Source organism: Ranitomeya imitator, chromosome 7, assembly GCF_032444005.1.
Source record: "Ranitomeya imitator isolate aRanImi1 chromosome 7, aRanImi1.pri, whole genome shotgun sequence".
NCBI classification, from domain to species: Eukaryota; Metazoa; Chordata; class Amphibia; order Anura; family Dendrobatidae; genus Ranitomeya; species Ranitomeya imitator.
Window position 1 is genome coordinate 189428035 of NC_091288.1, and position 16390 is coordinate 189444424.

Here is a 16390-nt window from a genome sequence, read left to right on the forward strand (position 1 = left end):
GCTGGGTGGTCCGCATTTGGCCCCCACGTTACAGAATATTGCTTTTCCTTGGACGGGAGTTATTATTTTCCCTGCTGTTTGGTATACCATCGCTGAGCATTGAGGTCAGTCATGACTGTATGTTTTTTTTTTCCTGCAGCATACCATCATCCCCAAGGGCTCCCTGTCCCTGAAGGTGCTGGCCGAGCTGCCAATTATAGTTGTGCTGATGTACCAGGTAAGACCCGTCCTCTAAGGACTGAGCCGGATTCATAGTTTATTATGTGGAGGCTTAAGGGATAAGTCTAAGTATACAGCAAAACTCTGTCCCAAAAGGATTTAATTTGTACGTTCTCGCTTTTAGTTGATTCCCAAATGGCTGATTTGTTGTAGACACTTCTGCTGCTGAAAATTGTCCGTAAGAATGTGGTGATTTCTGCAAGAAAAATAAAGGATTTCTGCACGCCTCATTCCTATGGATGGGACAAGCCAGCAAGTTCAGCACCAAATCTGCCATGTGTGAGAATAGCAATAAAGGGCACATGGCGTGTGGCGGGGTCCTGACGCTAGGGTGTCGTATATGATTACAAAGGCGTGTGGCGGGGTCCTGACGCTAGGGTGTCGTATATGATTACAAAGACTTGTGGCGGGGTCCTGACGCTAGGGTGTCGTATATGATTACAAAGACGTGTGGCGGGGTCCTGACGCTAGGGTGTCGTATATGATTACAAAGACGTGTGGCGGGGTCCTGACGCTAGGGTGTCGTATATGATTACAAAGACGTGTGACGGGTCCTGACGCTAGGGTGTCGTATATGATTACAAAGACGTGTGGCGGGGTCCTGACGCTAGGGTGTCGTATATGATTACAAAGACGTGTGGCGGGGTCCTGACGCTAGGGTGTCGTATATGATTACAAAGGCGTGTGGCGGGGTCCTGACGCTAGGGTGTCGTATATGATTACAAAGACGTGTGACGGGTCCTGACGCTAGGGTGTCGTATATGATTACAAAGACGTGTGGCGGGGTCCTGACGCTAGGGTGTCGTATATGATTACAAAGACGTGTGACGGGTCCTGACGCTAGGGTGTCGTATATGATTACAAAGACGTGTGGCGGGGTCCTGACGCTAGGGTGTCGTATATGATTACAAAGACGTGTGGCGGGTCCTGACGCTAGGGTGTCATATATGATTACAAAGACGTGTGGCGGGGTCCTGACGCTAGGGTGTCGTATATGATTACAAAGACGTGTGGCGGGGTCCTGACGCTAGGGTGTCGTATATGATTACAAAGACGTGTGACGGGTCCTGACGCTAGGGTGTCGTATATGATTACAAAGACGTGTGGCGGGGTCCTGACGCTAGGGTGTCGTATATGATTACAAAGACGTGTGGCGGGGTCCTGACGCTAGGGTGTCGTATATGATTACAAAGACGTGTGGCGGGGTCCTGACGCTAGGGTGTCATATATGATTACAAAGACGTGTGGCGGGGTCCTGACGCTAGGGTGTCGTATATGATTACAAAGACGTGTGGCGGGGTCCTGACGCTAGGGTGTCGTATATGATTACAAAGACGTGTGACGGGTCCTGACGCTAGGGTGTCGTATATGATTACAAAGACTTGTGGCGGGGTCCTGACACTAGGGTGTTCTATATGATTACAAAGACGTGTGACGGGTCCTGACGCTAGGGTGTCGTATATGATTACAAAGACGTGTGATGGGTCCTGATGCTAGGGTGTCGTATATGATTACAAAGATGTGTAATGGGTCCTGACGCTAGGGTGTCCTATATGATTACAAAGACGTGTGATGGGTCCTGATGCTAGGGTGTTCTATATGATTACAAAGATGTGTAATGGGTCCTGACGCTAGGGTGTCCTATATGATTACAAAGACGTTTGACGGGTCCTGACGCTAGGGTGTTCTATATGATTACAAAGATTTGTGACGGGTCCTGACGCTAGGGTGTCCTATATGATTACAAAGACATGTGACAGGACCCCTTACTCTAGGGTATCTTATATGATTACACAGGATTCTTGGAAATCCAAGTTCTCTTACACAGCTGCTCTTTGGGTCACAATGGTTCTGGGCAGGGACATCCCCCTATAAAGTCCATATTATCTTGAGCCATTTTAAAAGGGTTTTCCCGTCTAAACCAAATGCATATTGTTAGTATATTCCATCACATTATGATCAGTGAGGGTCCGCCTCTAGGGTCCCCACCATCCTAAGACTGATGGCTGCGCGCGCTTGTTTAGGGCCACCGCACAGCGGTGCTCCATGCTGCGTCTGCTCCCTGCATAGTCAGATGGACGAGGACCGGGAAGGGAACACAGCGCTGGCGTCATCTCTCCATCCTTGGGGTTGGTGGGGAGTCCCAGATGTCAGATCCCGCCACAGATCTTAAAGGGATAGAATATTATAGCAATTTGGATTCGCTTTGTGAGCTGGAAAAAACCCTTTAAACGATGTAAACCCCTTTAAACGATGTTTGTGCAGATTTTGCTTTGATTTGAAATCTGTCTGGTTTTTTTCTTCTTTTTCGGCAGCTCTATAAGCTAAACATTCACAACATGGTGTCTGAATTTGTACCATTGATCATGAACACAATCGTCACCCAGGTCTCCACCACTGCCAGGTACGTGTGACTTGCTGCAGAGCTGCCATGATGGAGTTGTGTCGGTGTGACTGCATCCTGCACGTTGTAGCCCCCTGACATATTGCTGGCTCTCCCAGGCTTCTTGTACTGATGGCCTGTCATTACTGACTGTTTCCCAGTCTGGCTGTTAAATCCTGTTCACTTTAACGGGAGCAGAGAATGGTCACTACACAGTGAATAGAGCCGTGGTCTGGCTCATTATTTTCTGTACATCCAACCTTTGCAAGACCTGAAAACAGATTATTGGTGATGGTAGACCCCTACCGATCGCTGGAAAGGGGGCTATTTCAGAAGTGGTTACCTGCCCGGTGCTACATGCCATGTCTATGGGTCTGATGCTTCACTCAGACTCATTGTATGGGGTCCCACTAGTTGGGCCCCCGAAAATCGGACACTAACTACATTTACTGTGGATAAGTGATGAATGTCAATTTGAAGGAAATCTTCTTTAATTCCATATATATGTGCATAGACTTGGGAAAGCTTTGCATAAACTGACGCCCATCGCAGCTTTCCTATATATTTCTCCCATTCTGTTTTCCCAGTGTTACATTTTTCTGAGAGGATCCTGGTGTATTCCTTTTGCAACATTTTCTGTTGTTTTAAGGGGTTATAGCCATCTTCAAGCTCCTATCCCAATATCTATTTGGTGTAGTAATAATAATAATATTACCAAATACCTCCAATTAAAAATGTAGTATAGTTCTTCTGATTCGCTATATCGCTTACCCCATGTCCAGGGCATTGCAGTAGCTTATGAATCCATGGCTACGGTTACGAACAACTAACTGTCACTATGTGAGTGGTCGTAACCATGGATACCTGAGCTACTGCAACGCCCTGGACATGGGGTAAGCGACACAGCTAATCAGAAGAACTATACTACTTTTTAATTGGAGGCAATTGCTGATATTATTACACCTACTAGATATTAGGATAGGATCTTGGAGATGGGAATACAGCTTTAAATATCTATAACTAGGTTAATTCATTATTTTGTTTTTTCCAGGCAGCACAAGTTGTACAATAAAGAACTTTACGCCGACTTTATCGCAGCCCAGATCAAAACCTTGTCCTTCTTGGCCTACATCATTCGCATCTATCAGGTAGGTTACTCCAGTACTGAAACGCTATCGTCAGTCTTTCCTTTGTGCGCTTTCCGTTACATCCTCCTCTGTTTTATAGGACACGGTGGCGAAACATTCCCAGCAGATGGTGAAGGGCATGCTGCAGCTCCTGACCAACTGCCCACCCGAGACCGCCCATCTTCGGAAAGAGCTGCTCATAGCGGCGAAACATATTCTCAGCACGGACCTAAGGAGCCGTAAGAACCCGATTCATTGCTAATCTGCGGATTCTTGGCTCACGGTCTTCCTTGAGGGTTATTAAAAGGAGCTTGACAGGGTGTCCGATCCACGTGCCGCATGTATCAGGTGCTGGCTGTATGATTTCAGCCATGTCCGATCCATGTGCCGCATGTATCAGGTGCTGGCTGTATGATTTCAGCCATGTCCGATCCACGTGCCGCATGTATCAGGCGCTGGCTGTATGATTTCAGCCATGTCCGATCCACGTGCCACATGTATCAGGTGCTGGCTGTATGATTTCAGCCATGTCCGATCCACGTGCCGCATGTATCAGGCGCTGGCTGTATGATTTCAGCCATGTCCGATCCACGTGCCGCATGTATCAGGTGCTGGCTGTACGATTTCAGCCATGTCCGACCCACGTGCCGCATGTATCAGGCGCTGGCTGTATGATTTCAGCCATGTCCGATCCACGTGCCGCATGTATCAGGTGCTGGCTGTACAATTTCAGCCATGTCCGATCCACGTGCCGCATGTATCAGGCGCTGGCTGTATGATTTCAGCCATGTCCGATCCACGTGCCGCATGTATCAGGTGCTGGCAGTATGATTTCAGCCATGTCCGATCCACGTGCCGCATGTATCAGGTGCTGGCTGTACGATTTTGGCCATGTCCGATCCACGTGCCGCATGTATCAGGCGCTGGCTGTACGATTTCGGCCATGTCCGATCCACGTGCCGCATGTATCAGGCACTGGCTGTATGATTTCGGTCATGTCCGATCTCCACGTGCCGCATGTATCAGGTGCTGGCTGTATGATTTCAGCCATGTCCGATCCACGTGCCGCATGTATCAGGTGCTGGCTGTATGATTTCAGCCATGTCCGATCCACGTGCCGCATCTATCAGGCGCTGGCTGTATGATTTCAGCAATGTCCGATCCACGTGCCGCATGTATCAGGTGCTGGCTGTATGATTTCAGCCATGTCCGATCCACGTGCCGCATGTATCAGGTGCTGGCTGTATGATTTCAGCCATGTCCGATCCACGTGCCGCATGTATCAGGCGCTGGCTGTACGATTTCAGCCATGTCCGACCCACGTGCCGCATGTATCAGGCGCTGGCTGTACGATTTCAGCCATGTCCGATCCACGTGCCGCATGTATAGCCGCTGAGGAACGAGCCACACAGGAGACTAATCGGACAGTGGCTGTATCCTGCCCGCTCTCCTTGAGTGACAGCTTAGCTGCGACTAATCTCCCGTGCAGCGCCGTCCTGGCGGATTGTAAAGTACGTTTTTCTCATCGTACATACAGCCCGTGGATCTAGTGATCCACTTTATTGTTTGTCACTTGTTAACTGTTGATACAATGCCATTTTACCTTTCAGAGTTTATTCCCTGCATGGACAAGTTGTTTGATGAAACCATCCTCATTGGCTCTGGGTACACGGCCCGGGAGACTCTCCGGTATGAAGCAGCAAGTTACATGTCGAAATATATGTTTTTCTAAACTCATAAAATTCGGACCAAGACCAGAACGCAGCGCACGGACTGGCCGGCGGCTCTCCCGACCCGAGTGTGACTGCTACGTATAAGTAGATGAAGCTGTCAAGCCCGAGTCAGGAGATCCACAAGTGTAAACATATCATTAAGCGTGGTCTGCCTGTGTAAACAGGACAGGCTGCCCAGAACAATGGCAGCCTATGCTGGAATAGATCACAATATGTATCATTAAGCGTGGTCTGCCTGTGTAAACAGGACAGGCTGCCCAAAACAATGGCAGCCTATGCTGGAATAGATCACAATGTGTATCATTAAGCGTAGTCTGCCTGTGTAAACAGGATAGGCTGCCCAGAACAATGGCAGCCTATGCTGGAATAGATGACCGTGTGCATCATTAAGCGTAGTCTGCCTGTGTAAACAGGACAGGCTGCCGAGATGAATGGCAGCCTATGCTGTAATAGATCACAATGTGTATCATTAAGCGTGCTCTGCCTGTGTAAACAGGACAGGCTGCCCAGAACAATGGCAACCTATGCTGGAATAGATCACAATGTGTATCATTAAGCGTGGTCTGCCTGTGTAAACAGGACCTGCTGCCCAGAACAATGGCAGTTTATGCTGGAATAGATCACAATGTGTATCATTAAGCGTGGTCTGCCTGTGTAAACAGGACAGGCTGCCCAGAACAATGGCAGCCTATGCTGGAATAGATCACAATGTGTATCATTAAGCGTGGTCTGCCTGTGTAAACAGGCTATGAAATGACGGATCAGTAGATATATACCAATCAGTGGTCGTTTAGCTCTATATAATCGCGTATCTTATACGATTTTAGATCTGACTTGTTGCTTCTTCTGCAGGCCTCTGGCGTACAGCACATTAGCGGACCTTGTACACCATGTCCGTCAGCACCTTCCACTGAATGACCTGTCCCTCGCGGTTCAGCTTTTCGCCAAGAATATTGACGACGAGTCCATTCCCAGCAGCATCCAGACTATGTCCTGTAAGCTTCTGCTCAACCTGGTGGATTGCATTCGCTCTAAAAGTGAACAGGAAAATGGCAATGGGCGAGATATACTGATGAGGATGCTGGAGGTAAGGAAGACCGGAATCCTTAGAGGGTCTTTACAGCCCCACAGTGCCGAAGGGCGAAGGAAATCAAATATAATAATGGTTCAATTTAAAGGGGTTTGTCGTTGTCGGGATCAGCAGCTTCTCAGGTTATTATTTTGATGATGAAAAGCAATTTTCCAATATACTTTTTGTATCCGTTCCTTTTGGTTTTTAACTCTTGACCTTGCATTTCTCAGGTTTTCGTTCTGAAGTTCCACACCATCGCCCGTTACCAGTTATCTGCCATTTTTAAGAAGTGCAAGCCCCAGTCTGAGCTTTGCGCCGCCGATGCCATCCTAGCTAATGTTCCAGCCCCAGCGCCAGCCAACGCTTTGCCCGCCGCTCCGTCTACCCCGCTCACCCAGGTCCCGCTTCTAGTGTTTGACAAGCAGGGTGAGAAGGACAAGGAAGACAAGCAAACCTTCCAAGTGACAGACTGCCGGAGCCTGGTCAAGACGTTGGTGTGCGGCGTGAAGACGATTACCTGGGGAATCACATCGTGTAAAGCACCCGGCGGTAATCTGTCTTTTCTTACATATTGATATATTATTCCATATTGATATATTATTCAGTAAAGACCTCAATGCTTGGGTGTTCCCTTTTAGAAAATCCCCATCCCTGTTTGCAGTTTATAATAAGCAGCACTTTACTTGTGGTCCTCAGGTCCAACGCTGAGTCACCGCTACTGCTCTCGTGTATCGGCTGAAGTCACATCGATTGCCAGTCAATACCACATCCTGGGAGCAGCGATGGAGACTCAGTGCTGGACCGGGGGATGGTGAATAAATTTGCTTGGGGACCGAGATTTTCCAAAACGGGGGAAGCTTTTAATCTTTGCTTTTCTTTTTATTTCTCAGAGACGCAGTTTGTCCCTAATAAGCAGCTGCAACCTAAAGAGACACAGATTTATATCAAGCTTGTGAAGTATGCGATGCAAGCGCTGGACATTTACCAGGTAACCACAGGGCTGCGCCCGGTGTCCAGTGTTCCAACCACAGAGCTGCACTCGGCGTCCATTGTTCCAACCACAGGGCTGCACTCGGCGTCCAGTGTTCCAACCACAGAGCTGCACTCGGCGTCCATTGTTCCAACCACAGGGCTGCACTCGGCGTCCAGTGTTCCAACCACAGGGCTGCACTCGGCGCCAGTGTTCCAACCACAGGGCTGCACTCGGCGCCAGTGTTCCAACCACAGGTCTGCACTCGATGTCCAGTGTTCCAACCACAGGGCTGCACTCGGCGCCAGTGTTCCAACCACAGGGCTGCACTCGGCACCAGTGTTCCAACCACAGGGCTGCACTCGGCACCAGTGTTCCAACCACAGGGCTGCACTCGGTGTCCAGTGTTCCAACCACAGGGCTGCACTTGGCGCCAGTGTTCCAACCACAGGGCTGCACTTGGCGCCAGTGTTCCACCCACAGGGCTGCACTTGGCGCCAGTGTTCCAACAACAGGGCTGCACTCGGCGCCAGTGTTCCAACCACAGGGCTGCACTCGGCGCCAGTGTTCGAACCACAGGGCTGCACTTGACGCCAGTGTTCCACCCACAGGGCTGCACTTGGCGCCAGTGTTCCAACAACAGGGCTGCACTCGGCGCCAGTGTTCCAACAACAGGGCTGCACTCGGCGCCAGTGTTCCAACCACAGGGCTGCACTCGATGTCCAGTGTTCCAACCACAGGGCTGCACTCGGTGTCCAGTGTTCCAACCACAGGGCTGCACTCGGTGTCCAGTGTTCCAACCACAGGGCTGCACTCGGTGTCCAGTGTTCCAACCACAGGGCTGCACTCTGCGCCAGTGTTCCAACCACAGGGCTGCACTCGGCGCCAGTGTTCCAACCACAGGGCTGCACTCGATGTCCAGTGTTCCAACCACAGGGCTGCACTCGGCGCCAGTGTTCCAACCACAGGGCTGCACTCGGCACCAGTGTTCCAACCACAGGGCTGCACTCGGCACCAGTGTTCCAACCACAGGGCTGCACTCGGTGTCCAGTGTTCCAACCACAGGGCTGCACTCGGCGCCAGTGTTCCAACAACAGGGCTGCACTCGGCACCAGTGTTCCAACCACAGGGCTGCACTCGGTGTCCAGTGTTCCAACCACAGGGCTGCACTCGGCGCCAGTGTTCCAACCACAGGGCTGCACTCGGTGTCCAGTGTTCCAACCACAGGGCTGCACTCGGCACCAGTGTTCCAACCACAGGGCTGCACTCGGTGTCCAGTGTTCCAACCACAGGGCTGCACTCGGCACCAGTGTTCCAACCACAGGGCTGCACTCGGCACCAGTGTTCCAACCACAGGGCTGCACTCGGTGTCCAGTGTTCCAACCACAGGGCTGCACTCGGCGCCAGTGTTCCAACAACAGGGCTGCACTCGGCACCAGTGTTCCAACCACAGGGCTGCACTCGGTGTCCAGTGTTCCAACCACAGGGCTGCACTCGGCGCCAGTGTTCCAACCACAGGGCTGCACTCGGTGTCCAGTGTTCCAACCACAGGGCTGCACTCGGCACCAGTGTTCCAACCACAGGGCTGCACTCGGTGTCCAGTGTTCCAACCACAGGGCTGCACTCGGCGCCAGTGTTCCACCCACAGGGCTGCACTTGGCGCCAGTGTTCCAACCACAGGGCTGCACTTGGCGCCAGTGTTCCAACAACAGGGCTGCACTCGGCGCCAGTGTTCCAACCACAGGGCTGCACTCGGCGCCAGTGTTCGAACCACAGGGCTGCACTTGACGCCAGTGTTCCACCCACAGGGCTGCACTTGGCGCCAGTGTTCCAACAACAGGGCTGCACTCGGCGCCAGTGTTCCAACAACAGGGCTGCACTCGGCGCCAGTGTTCCAACCACAGGGCTGCACTCGGTGTCCAGTGTTCCAACCACAGGGCTGCACTCGGTGTCCAGTGTTCCAACCACAGGGCTGCACTCGGTGTCCAGTGTTCCAACCACAGGGCTGCACTCGGTGTCCAGTGTTCCAACCACAGGGCTGCACTCGGTGTCCAGTGTTCCAACCACAGGGCTGCACTCGGTGTCCAGTGTTCCAACCACAGGGCTGCACTCGGTGTCCAGTGTTCCAACCACAGGGCTGCACTCGGCGCCAGTGTTCCAACCACAGGGCTGCACTCGGCGCCAGTGTTCCAACCACAGGGCTGCACTCACACAGCTGATCAGTGGGGGCATCGGACCCTCACTGATCTGGTATTACTGACTTATCCTGAGATGCACGTGTTTCTGGAGGTGGATCTTTGACATGTACAGGAGCCGGGACTAATGGCGGGTCCACGTCTGCTGGATACCCCGTTGTTTTTTATGATGCCCGCCACAACAATCCGATATGAGACTCCGACTTGTAGTTTAAATGCCAGACATCAGACGCTGTGAGCCTGAGCTCGGGGAATAGTCTGTGCGGTATGAATACATTTCTTTCTTTCCCAGGTCCAGATCGCCGGTAACGGACAGACTTATATACGAGTAGCGAACTGTCAGACGGTGCGGATGAAAGAGGAGAAGGAGGTGCTGGAGCATTTTGCAGGGGTCTTCACCATGATGAATCCTTTGACGTTCAAGGAGATTTTTCAGACCACTGTTCCCTATATGGTGGAGAGGATCTCCAAGAACTATGCCCTCCAGGTGTGTGAGCAGGCAGTTTGTTTTTCAGTGTTGCGTTTCTCGGGGTATGTTCTAGTTTTGCATCTAAAAACAGAAGCACGTTGATCTGCATTGGACCTGTATACACAAAACAGCATTTTCTGACAACCCCTTTTTAAGGATTTTTTTTTTTATGCTTGATATATTCCTAGCAATATTTCTTTCCAGAGCACAAATTCTATGGCACATATCCGCTTTGGTTCTGATCCAGAGCTGTTCTCTTGGAGTCATTAGTGTTTGCTCCTTCTCGATCATACAAGGGCTCTAACTGCGGTAATCATCGGACGTTGGGGAGACCCATCTCGGTTCAGGAATGTTGGATGTGATTGAATGTCTTGTTTTCTCAGATTGTTGCCAACTCCTTCTTGGCGAACCCCACCACGTCCGCTCTCTTCGCTACCATCCTGGTGGAGTATTTGCTGGAAAGGCTTCCGGAGATGGGTTCCAACGTGGAGCTGTCCAACTTGTACCTCAAGCTGTTCAAGCTGGTGTTTGGCTCGGTTTCCCTGTTTGCCGCGGATAACGAACAGATGCTTAAGGTGAAAGAAGCATCTCCGCTCGGACCGGCCTCGTAATTAAGATCCCGTTCCACGCGTCAGGCCCCTTCAGAATAATTATGTTTACTAGAAAAGTAGCTGAGATTGACGGCAGACGGGGGGACACGGTACAGGGATGAGAAGGATTTGTCTGGGTTATTGGGTTAGTTTCAGCGCCATGGCGCGTTGCATTATGATTGAGGGTCCGATCTCTATGCCCTGCTCTGATCCTGAGGGTGAAGGGGCCACCCCCCTGATTTAGTGTTACCCCCCCCCCCCTATGTATGTCCTCTCTGTAGGGATCTGCGGCTGCACAAATGCACCTTGCCGCAGTTTCCTTCACATTGGGGAGTTCTACTGTGTTGAAAAATGGTAAGAAGATGTAGCACTAAATTGGAGCAATGTCTGCTTTTATTCTCAGGATTGTGGTGCCCCCTAAAACTTAATATCACTTTATGATGTGGGTGGTCAAACGAGAACCATACTACCGTGCTGGTGTAGTGGTGGTCCCGGTCTCCCAGCTTCGGTGGGGGTCTGCGACCTGGGGCTCACTTAGTAAATATATATCTTTGTGACTATGTAATATAATATATACTCTTTTAGAAGTGACATTATTATTCTCCTGTTTCTCGTCTGCAGCCACATCTGCACAAAATTGTGAACAGCTCCATGGAGCTCGCCCAGACGGCCAAGGAGCCGTACAACTACTTCTTACTGCTCCGCGCTTTGTTCCGCTCTATTGGGGGAGGCAGCCATGATCTTCTGTACCAGGAGTTTCTGCCTCTGCTACCTAATCTGCTGCAAGGTCAGTCACCGCTCTGATAGGATCAGCATATAACTACAACTTAAGTTTTTTTTAATCTTTTTTTTTTTTTGGCCTCGTTTTTAGGCCTGAACATGTTGCAGAGCGGCCTCCACAAGCAGCACATGAAGGATCTCTTCGTAGAGCTGTGTCTCACCGTGCCTGTCCGCCTCAGCTCGTTGCTGCCGTACCTCCCCATGCTGATGGACCCGTTAGTGTCTGCCTTAAACGGCTCCCAGACGTTAGTGAGTCAAGGTCTGCGGACCCTGGAGCTGTGCGTGGATAATCTGCAGCCGGACTTCCTCTACGATCACATCCAACCTGTCCGGGCCGAGCTCATGCAGGTAATCCCCTTCTCTACCACCAGGGGGCAGCAGAACTGCGCGTCTGCCGGGTGATTCATTGCCGCGGCCGTACTCAGTATCCCCGTGTGCGGCGACATTTCAGACTGGTCTCCGGGGTGACTTTGGTGGCATTTGCCATGCACTTGTTTTCCGATCATGGTGTGAAACATTTAGAGACCTGAGAAAAGTAAACTTTCACACATTCCTTTCTTGGATTAATCCTAAATGGCTCTAATTCTTCCGAACTTCTATAAAGTTGCATGCAATTTTTGCTCAGTTACTGTTTCTTTGTGCAGCTTTTGGTTCCTGGCCAGGAGGTTTACTATCCGTAAGTGATGGGAAATTTCTGGTCCATGTATAATTCTCTGAATAGGGTTCATCCTCTTTCCAAAATGTCTACATTCAAGTATCCGGGACTTTGTTTTGTGCACTCACAGGGGTTTTACTTCTATAATTGGGAAAGTCGCTTTTCTACTCGTCTCGTTAAGTTTGGTTCTTGTTTGCAACCATCAAACTGCTTGTGAACCATTATTTGTGACCCACTGATGGGAGCGTTATTGAGCCCCTTGTATCTGCAACATACTACTATTACTAGCATCACGGGCATTTGTTTTGCACCACTGCTGTCACAATTAAGGTGGGTATTTTCAGATAGCGCTTGCAAAAACCATCACTTTTGTAATTTACCGTTTGTTAAAATTTTTAGCCATTCTCGAGATATTAACACTTTTCTATAGAGCTCATGTCTAGGAGACCGAGGACCACCACTTTCTAGCAGCAGTGGCACAACGTGTTCATTGCTTACTAGATCTTTTCTATTGAGCTTCTAAACGCTGCTTTGAAGCTAGCGGCATCACTGGAGCGTGTTGTTACCTCCTAATCCAGGCCAGAACTTCATTGCTGGACAGCAGCGGTAGTCGGTCTCCTAGGTAACAAGCTTTTAAACAATAGAAAAGTGTTAATATCTCAAGAACGGATGAGGCATCTTGATCATGAAGTATGGAGATAAGTATTGCCATCTTTTTCCTCTGGTGGTTTCTGCCAAACTGAATGGGCAGAGCTGCAGTGTAAAGCATTTTGGAGAGGCAGACCTATATCCTAAGACACTGATTTTAACAGGATAATTTTGTTTCTTTGTAGAAAGGGGTTTCTCCCATACTTAGATATTTATGGCCTCCATAATATACGTCATCAATATCAGGTCACAGAACCTCCATAATCAGCTGACTGACCCCGGAGCGAGGATGTAATTATTGAGGGTGCAGAGGTTTGCAGTCACACCTGGAGCCTACAGGGACCCATAGCGGTCCCTTTTGGCCCATATGAGAAGACCGGTACTGTTGAAGATTTTTGCATTGGGTCCCACGAGCGTCAAGTTTCGCCTCTATCTGTGAGCTCCATGTCCATATTCTTTGCCCTAGGCCTTGTGGAGGACCCTGCGTAATCCTGCAGACAGCATCTCCCATGTAGCTTACAGAGTCCTTGGCAAATTTGGCGGAAGCAATCGGAAAATGCTGAAAGAGTCCCAAAAGCTTCACTATGTCGTGACGGAAATCCAAGGGCCGAGCATTACCGTGGAGTTTGGAGACTGCAAGTCGTCTATTCAGCTACCCATGGAAAAGGTAAGGGTACACCAACCTTAGACCTACGCGGGCCCCCTGATCTCGGGGGCATCTTCTACAGATAAGGGTGGCAGTGCTTTATTCTTTGTGGTTGGAATACCTTGCTATTATGGGAACTGTGAATAAGGTAATGCCGCTTTAAATGTTCGGCATAATTCATTGTTCTTCTCACTTTGAAGTTTTTGCGCCTTTATTAAAGAAAATGTTAATTTCTGTGGATATGGATAGTTTATTTCCTTTAATAACTCGGATGGTTGTTTATGTTGAGGCGTGAATCCACCCCAGGATGCGCCGTGATATTTTGACTTGTGATCTTTAAAGGTCAGCTCCAATTTCATGTTAATTCTGGTTTAATCGGGTGTGAAATTCATGTTACAATCAGGTGAGCACGTAAATGTCTTATTCCAAGCTCTTTATGCAACGTTTAATTTTACAGACTTTATGGTTGAGGGATTGTAGTTAGTGGGAAGAAACGCTGTCGAAACAGTTCTGTGCTCATGTGTTTTCTACTATATCTTAGTCTTTTAGCTCCGAATCTCCTGCCTCCCTTATTACATCCAGAGATAAATGGAAAAAAGGTGTATTACCTGTGGCCGACACTAGAGGGAGCTAGCTGCAGGTGGATTTATACATTGAGCCCCTATAGGCTATTAAAGGGATATTCCAGCCATAAGTAATTACGACTTATCCACTGGAGAAATAACTGGTAGATCCAGAACAGGCACTAATAAAAGTATGGAGATATGCTGTACTGGGCATTAAAGAAATTGCCCAGTACTTGGACATCCTCTTCTTGAAGGGGTTCTCCAGAATGTAATAAATTGCCCACCCCCACCCCCACCCCCCATATCATGGAATTCAATTATCAGCCCATCCTAATCACGCGTCAAGATTGGCTGCAGTCCAAAGAAAAACAACTCCTGAAACCTGTGTCTCAACTGACAGAGGAGCAGGATCTTTAGGCTACGTTCACATTAGCGTTGCGCGCCGCTGCGTCGGCGACGCAACGCACGACGCACGCAAAAACGCTGCGTTTTGCGACGCGTGCGTCGTTTTTTGACGAAAATCGGACGCAAGAAAAATGCAACTTGTTGCATTTTCTTGCGTCCGACGCTAGCGTCAAAAACGACGCACGTGTCGGAAAACGCAACGCGAAAAACGCATGCGTCCCCCATGTTAAACATAGGGGCGCATGACGCGTGCGTCGCCGCTGCGTTTCCCGACGCAGCGTCGGGAAACGCTAATGTGAACGTAGCCTAAGCTCATGCACTGGGGAGCTGCCGGAGAAGGACTGTGACAGGAGAACTAAATCTCTTCGGTTGCCTTCGCATGAAAGGCTGGGGAAAAAAAATGTTTTGTGCTCAGTCAGTCAGAAGATGGATTTATTCCTTCTGATGTCACATTGCTTCTCCAGTAGCTCCTTGGTATGTGTGCTTATGATACAGCTTCTCTGTTAGTTGAGACGCAGGTCTCGGGAGCGGTGTTTCTACAAGTAAGAGCAACTTATTTTTTAAAGTAAAGGGGATGGAGTACAGAGTAAGACCCCCACTAATCTAATATTCACGACCTATCCTTAGGATAAGCAATCAATTTTAATGAACTGGAACTCCCCATCAATGTAAGATGTGGATTAACTAATTTGAATCTGTATATAACGAAGTTTGGAATAAAAATGTGATATCAGAAGTGCAGAGAAGCAGAAGTTGGAGGCTGAAGTTTTTTAGCACTTGTGCAATAAACCAGATTCCCTAGGAGACCCCATCCGCACTGTGTGTGTTTTACAAGAGTTTTAATCATTGTTTGCTCTTTTAGTCCATCGAGACGGCGTTGGATTGTTTGAAGAGCGCGAACACTGAGCCCTACTATCGGAGACAGGCCTGGGAAGTGATCAAATGTTTCCTGGTGGCCATGATGAGCCTGGATGACAATAAACATGCCTTGTACCAGCTGCTGGCCCATCCCAAGTAAGAAATCCAGACTGTTTGTTAAAAGGGTTACAACCTTTGTCCATGTGCCCTGCCAGGGCATGTGTGGGCTGCGGTGGAGGGGTCCTATTTGTATGAGGGGCTGCCCTTCTGGCAATCCCAAACCTTCCTTTTTTGAGGTTGAAGTAGAAAATCAACTAATTCTTCCCTGGGTGCAATCAGCTTATGTCTTTTTTGTGTGTCCTTAGACGACCCGTTTAATAGAGTTTGTTGACTGGCTCTTTACCTGTACATGATTTGTTTTTTCCCGTTGATACGAGTATGTTTTCCCTCTCCCGGTGCTAAGGGGATTATCTATCCGTAATCTCAGCCGGAGGGGAGAGCTGCACATTGTAATGCAGTTTGCCAGTCAGGGAGAACATTATGTGCAGTGACGGGTACATGGTGGGGGATGCATCGCTGCCGCCTCTACCTGGGAAGAACACGATCTCCATCTGCCACTACATTAAAGTAAATGTTGATCAATTAATCACGCTGATAAATATGCTATCACAATAACTCTGTCGCCCATAAAGGAGGCATCTTTCTAGGTGTGATGTACCTGCAGCAGATGCATACTGTCTGGTGAGGGTTTTTTTTTTTACATGTTGATTTGAGTACTTGGTTCCTGACCTGCGTTCTCCTGATGTTTGCTGCGGGTCCGCCCTGCGAGGCAGGCAGTGATCGGCTGCCATCACCAGGGGACGTCGCAGCAAAGTAGAACATATTGGCCATTTTACTTTAAAGGGCCGTTACCATTTTAGCTACTTACGGCATCCATAAATGTCAAAGATTTGGTTAGCACTCGAGCATGCTCAGATAACCTTTTCCTGTAATATTCACAGTGGCCACAATATTGGGGTCTGTGGCCCCCCATTCTTGGCTTGTGCAAGCCATGTAAAGGTTCATTCATTAAGG

The 16390-nt window shown here is 49.3% G+C and overlaps 1 protein-coding gene across 1 annotated transcript in view; it reads left to right on the forward strand.

The window, feature by feature from the left end:
- The window catches only part of TRRAP (transformation/transcription domain associated protein), a 166518-nt gene that overhangs the window by 20415 nt on the left and 129713 nt on the right, over positions 1–16390 (forward strand). The window contains exons 9-22 of the mRNA XM_069734247.1: positions 140–217; positions 2535–2623; positions 3654–3750; positions 3830–3968; positions 5340–5418; positions 6315–6549; positions 6765–7083; positions 7425–7522; positions 9992–10186; positions 10552–10743; positions 11380–11545; positions 11630–11886; positions 13308–13508; positions 15321–15472. Of these exons, the coding sequence (XP_069590348.1) occupies positions 140–217; positions 2535–2623; positions 3654–3750; positions 3830–3968; positions 5340–5418; positions 6315–6549; positions 6765–7083; positions 7425–7522; positions 9992–10186; positions 10552–10743; positions 11380–11545; positions 11630–11886; positions 13308–13508; positions 15321–15472 (2297 nt within the window). The remainder of the gene's footprint in view (positions 1–139; positions 218–2534; positions 2624–3653; positions 3751–3829; positions 3969–5339; positions 5419–6314; positions 6550–6764; positions 7084–7424; positions 7523–9991; positions 10187–10551; positions 10744–11379; positions 11546–11629; positions 11887–13307; positions 13509–15320; positions 15473–16390) is intronic.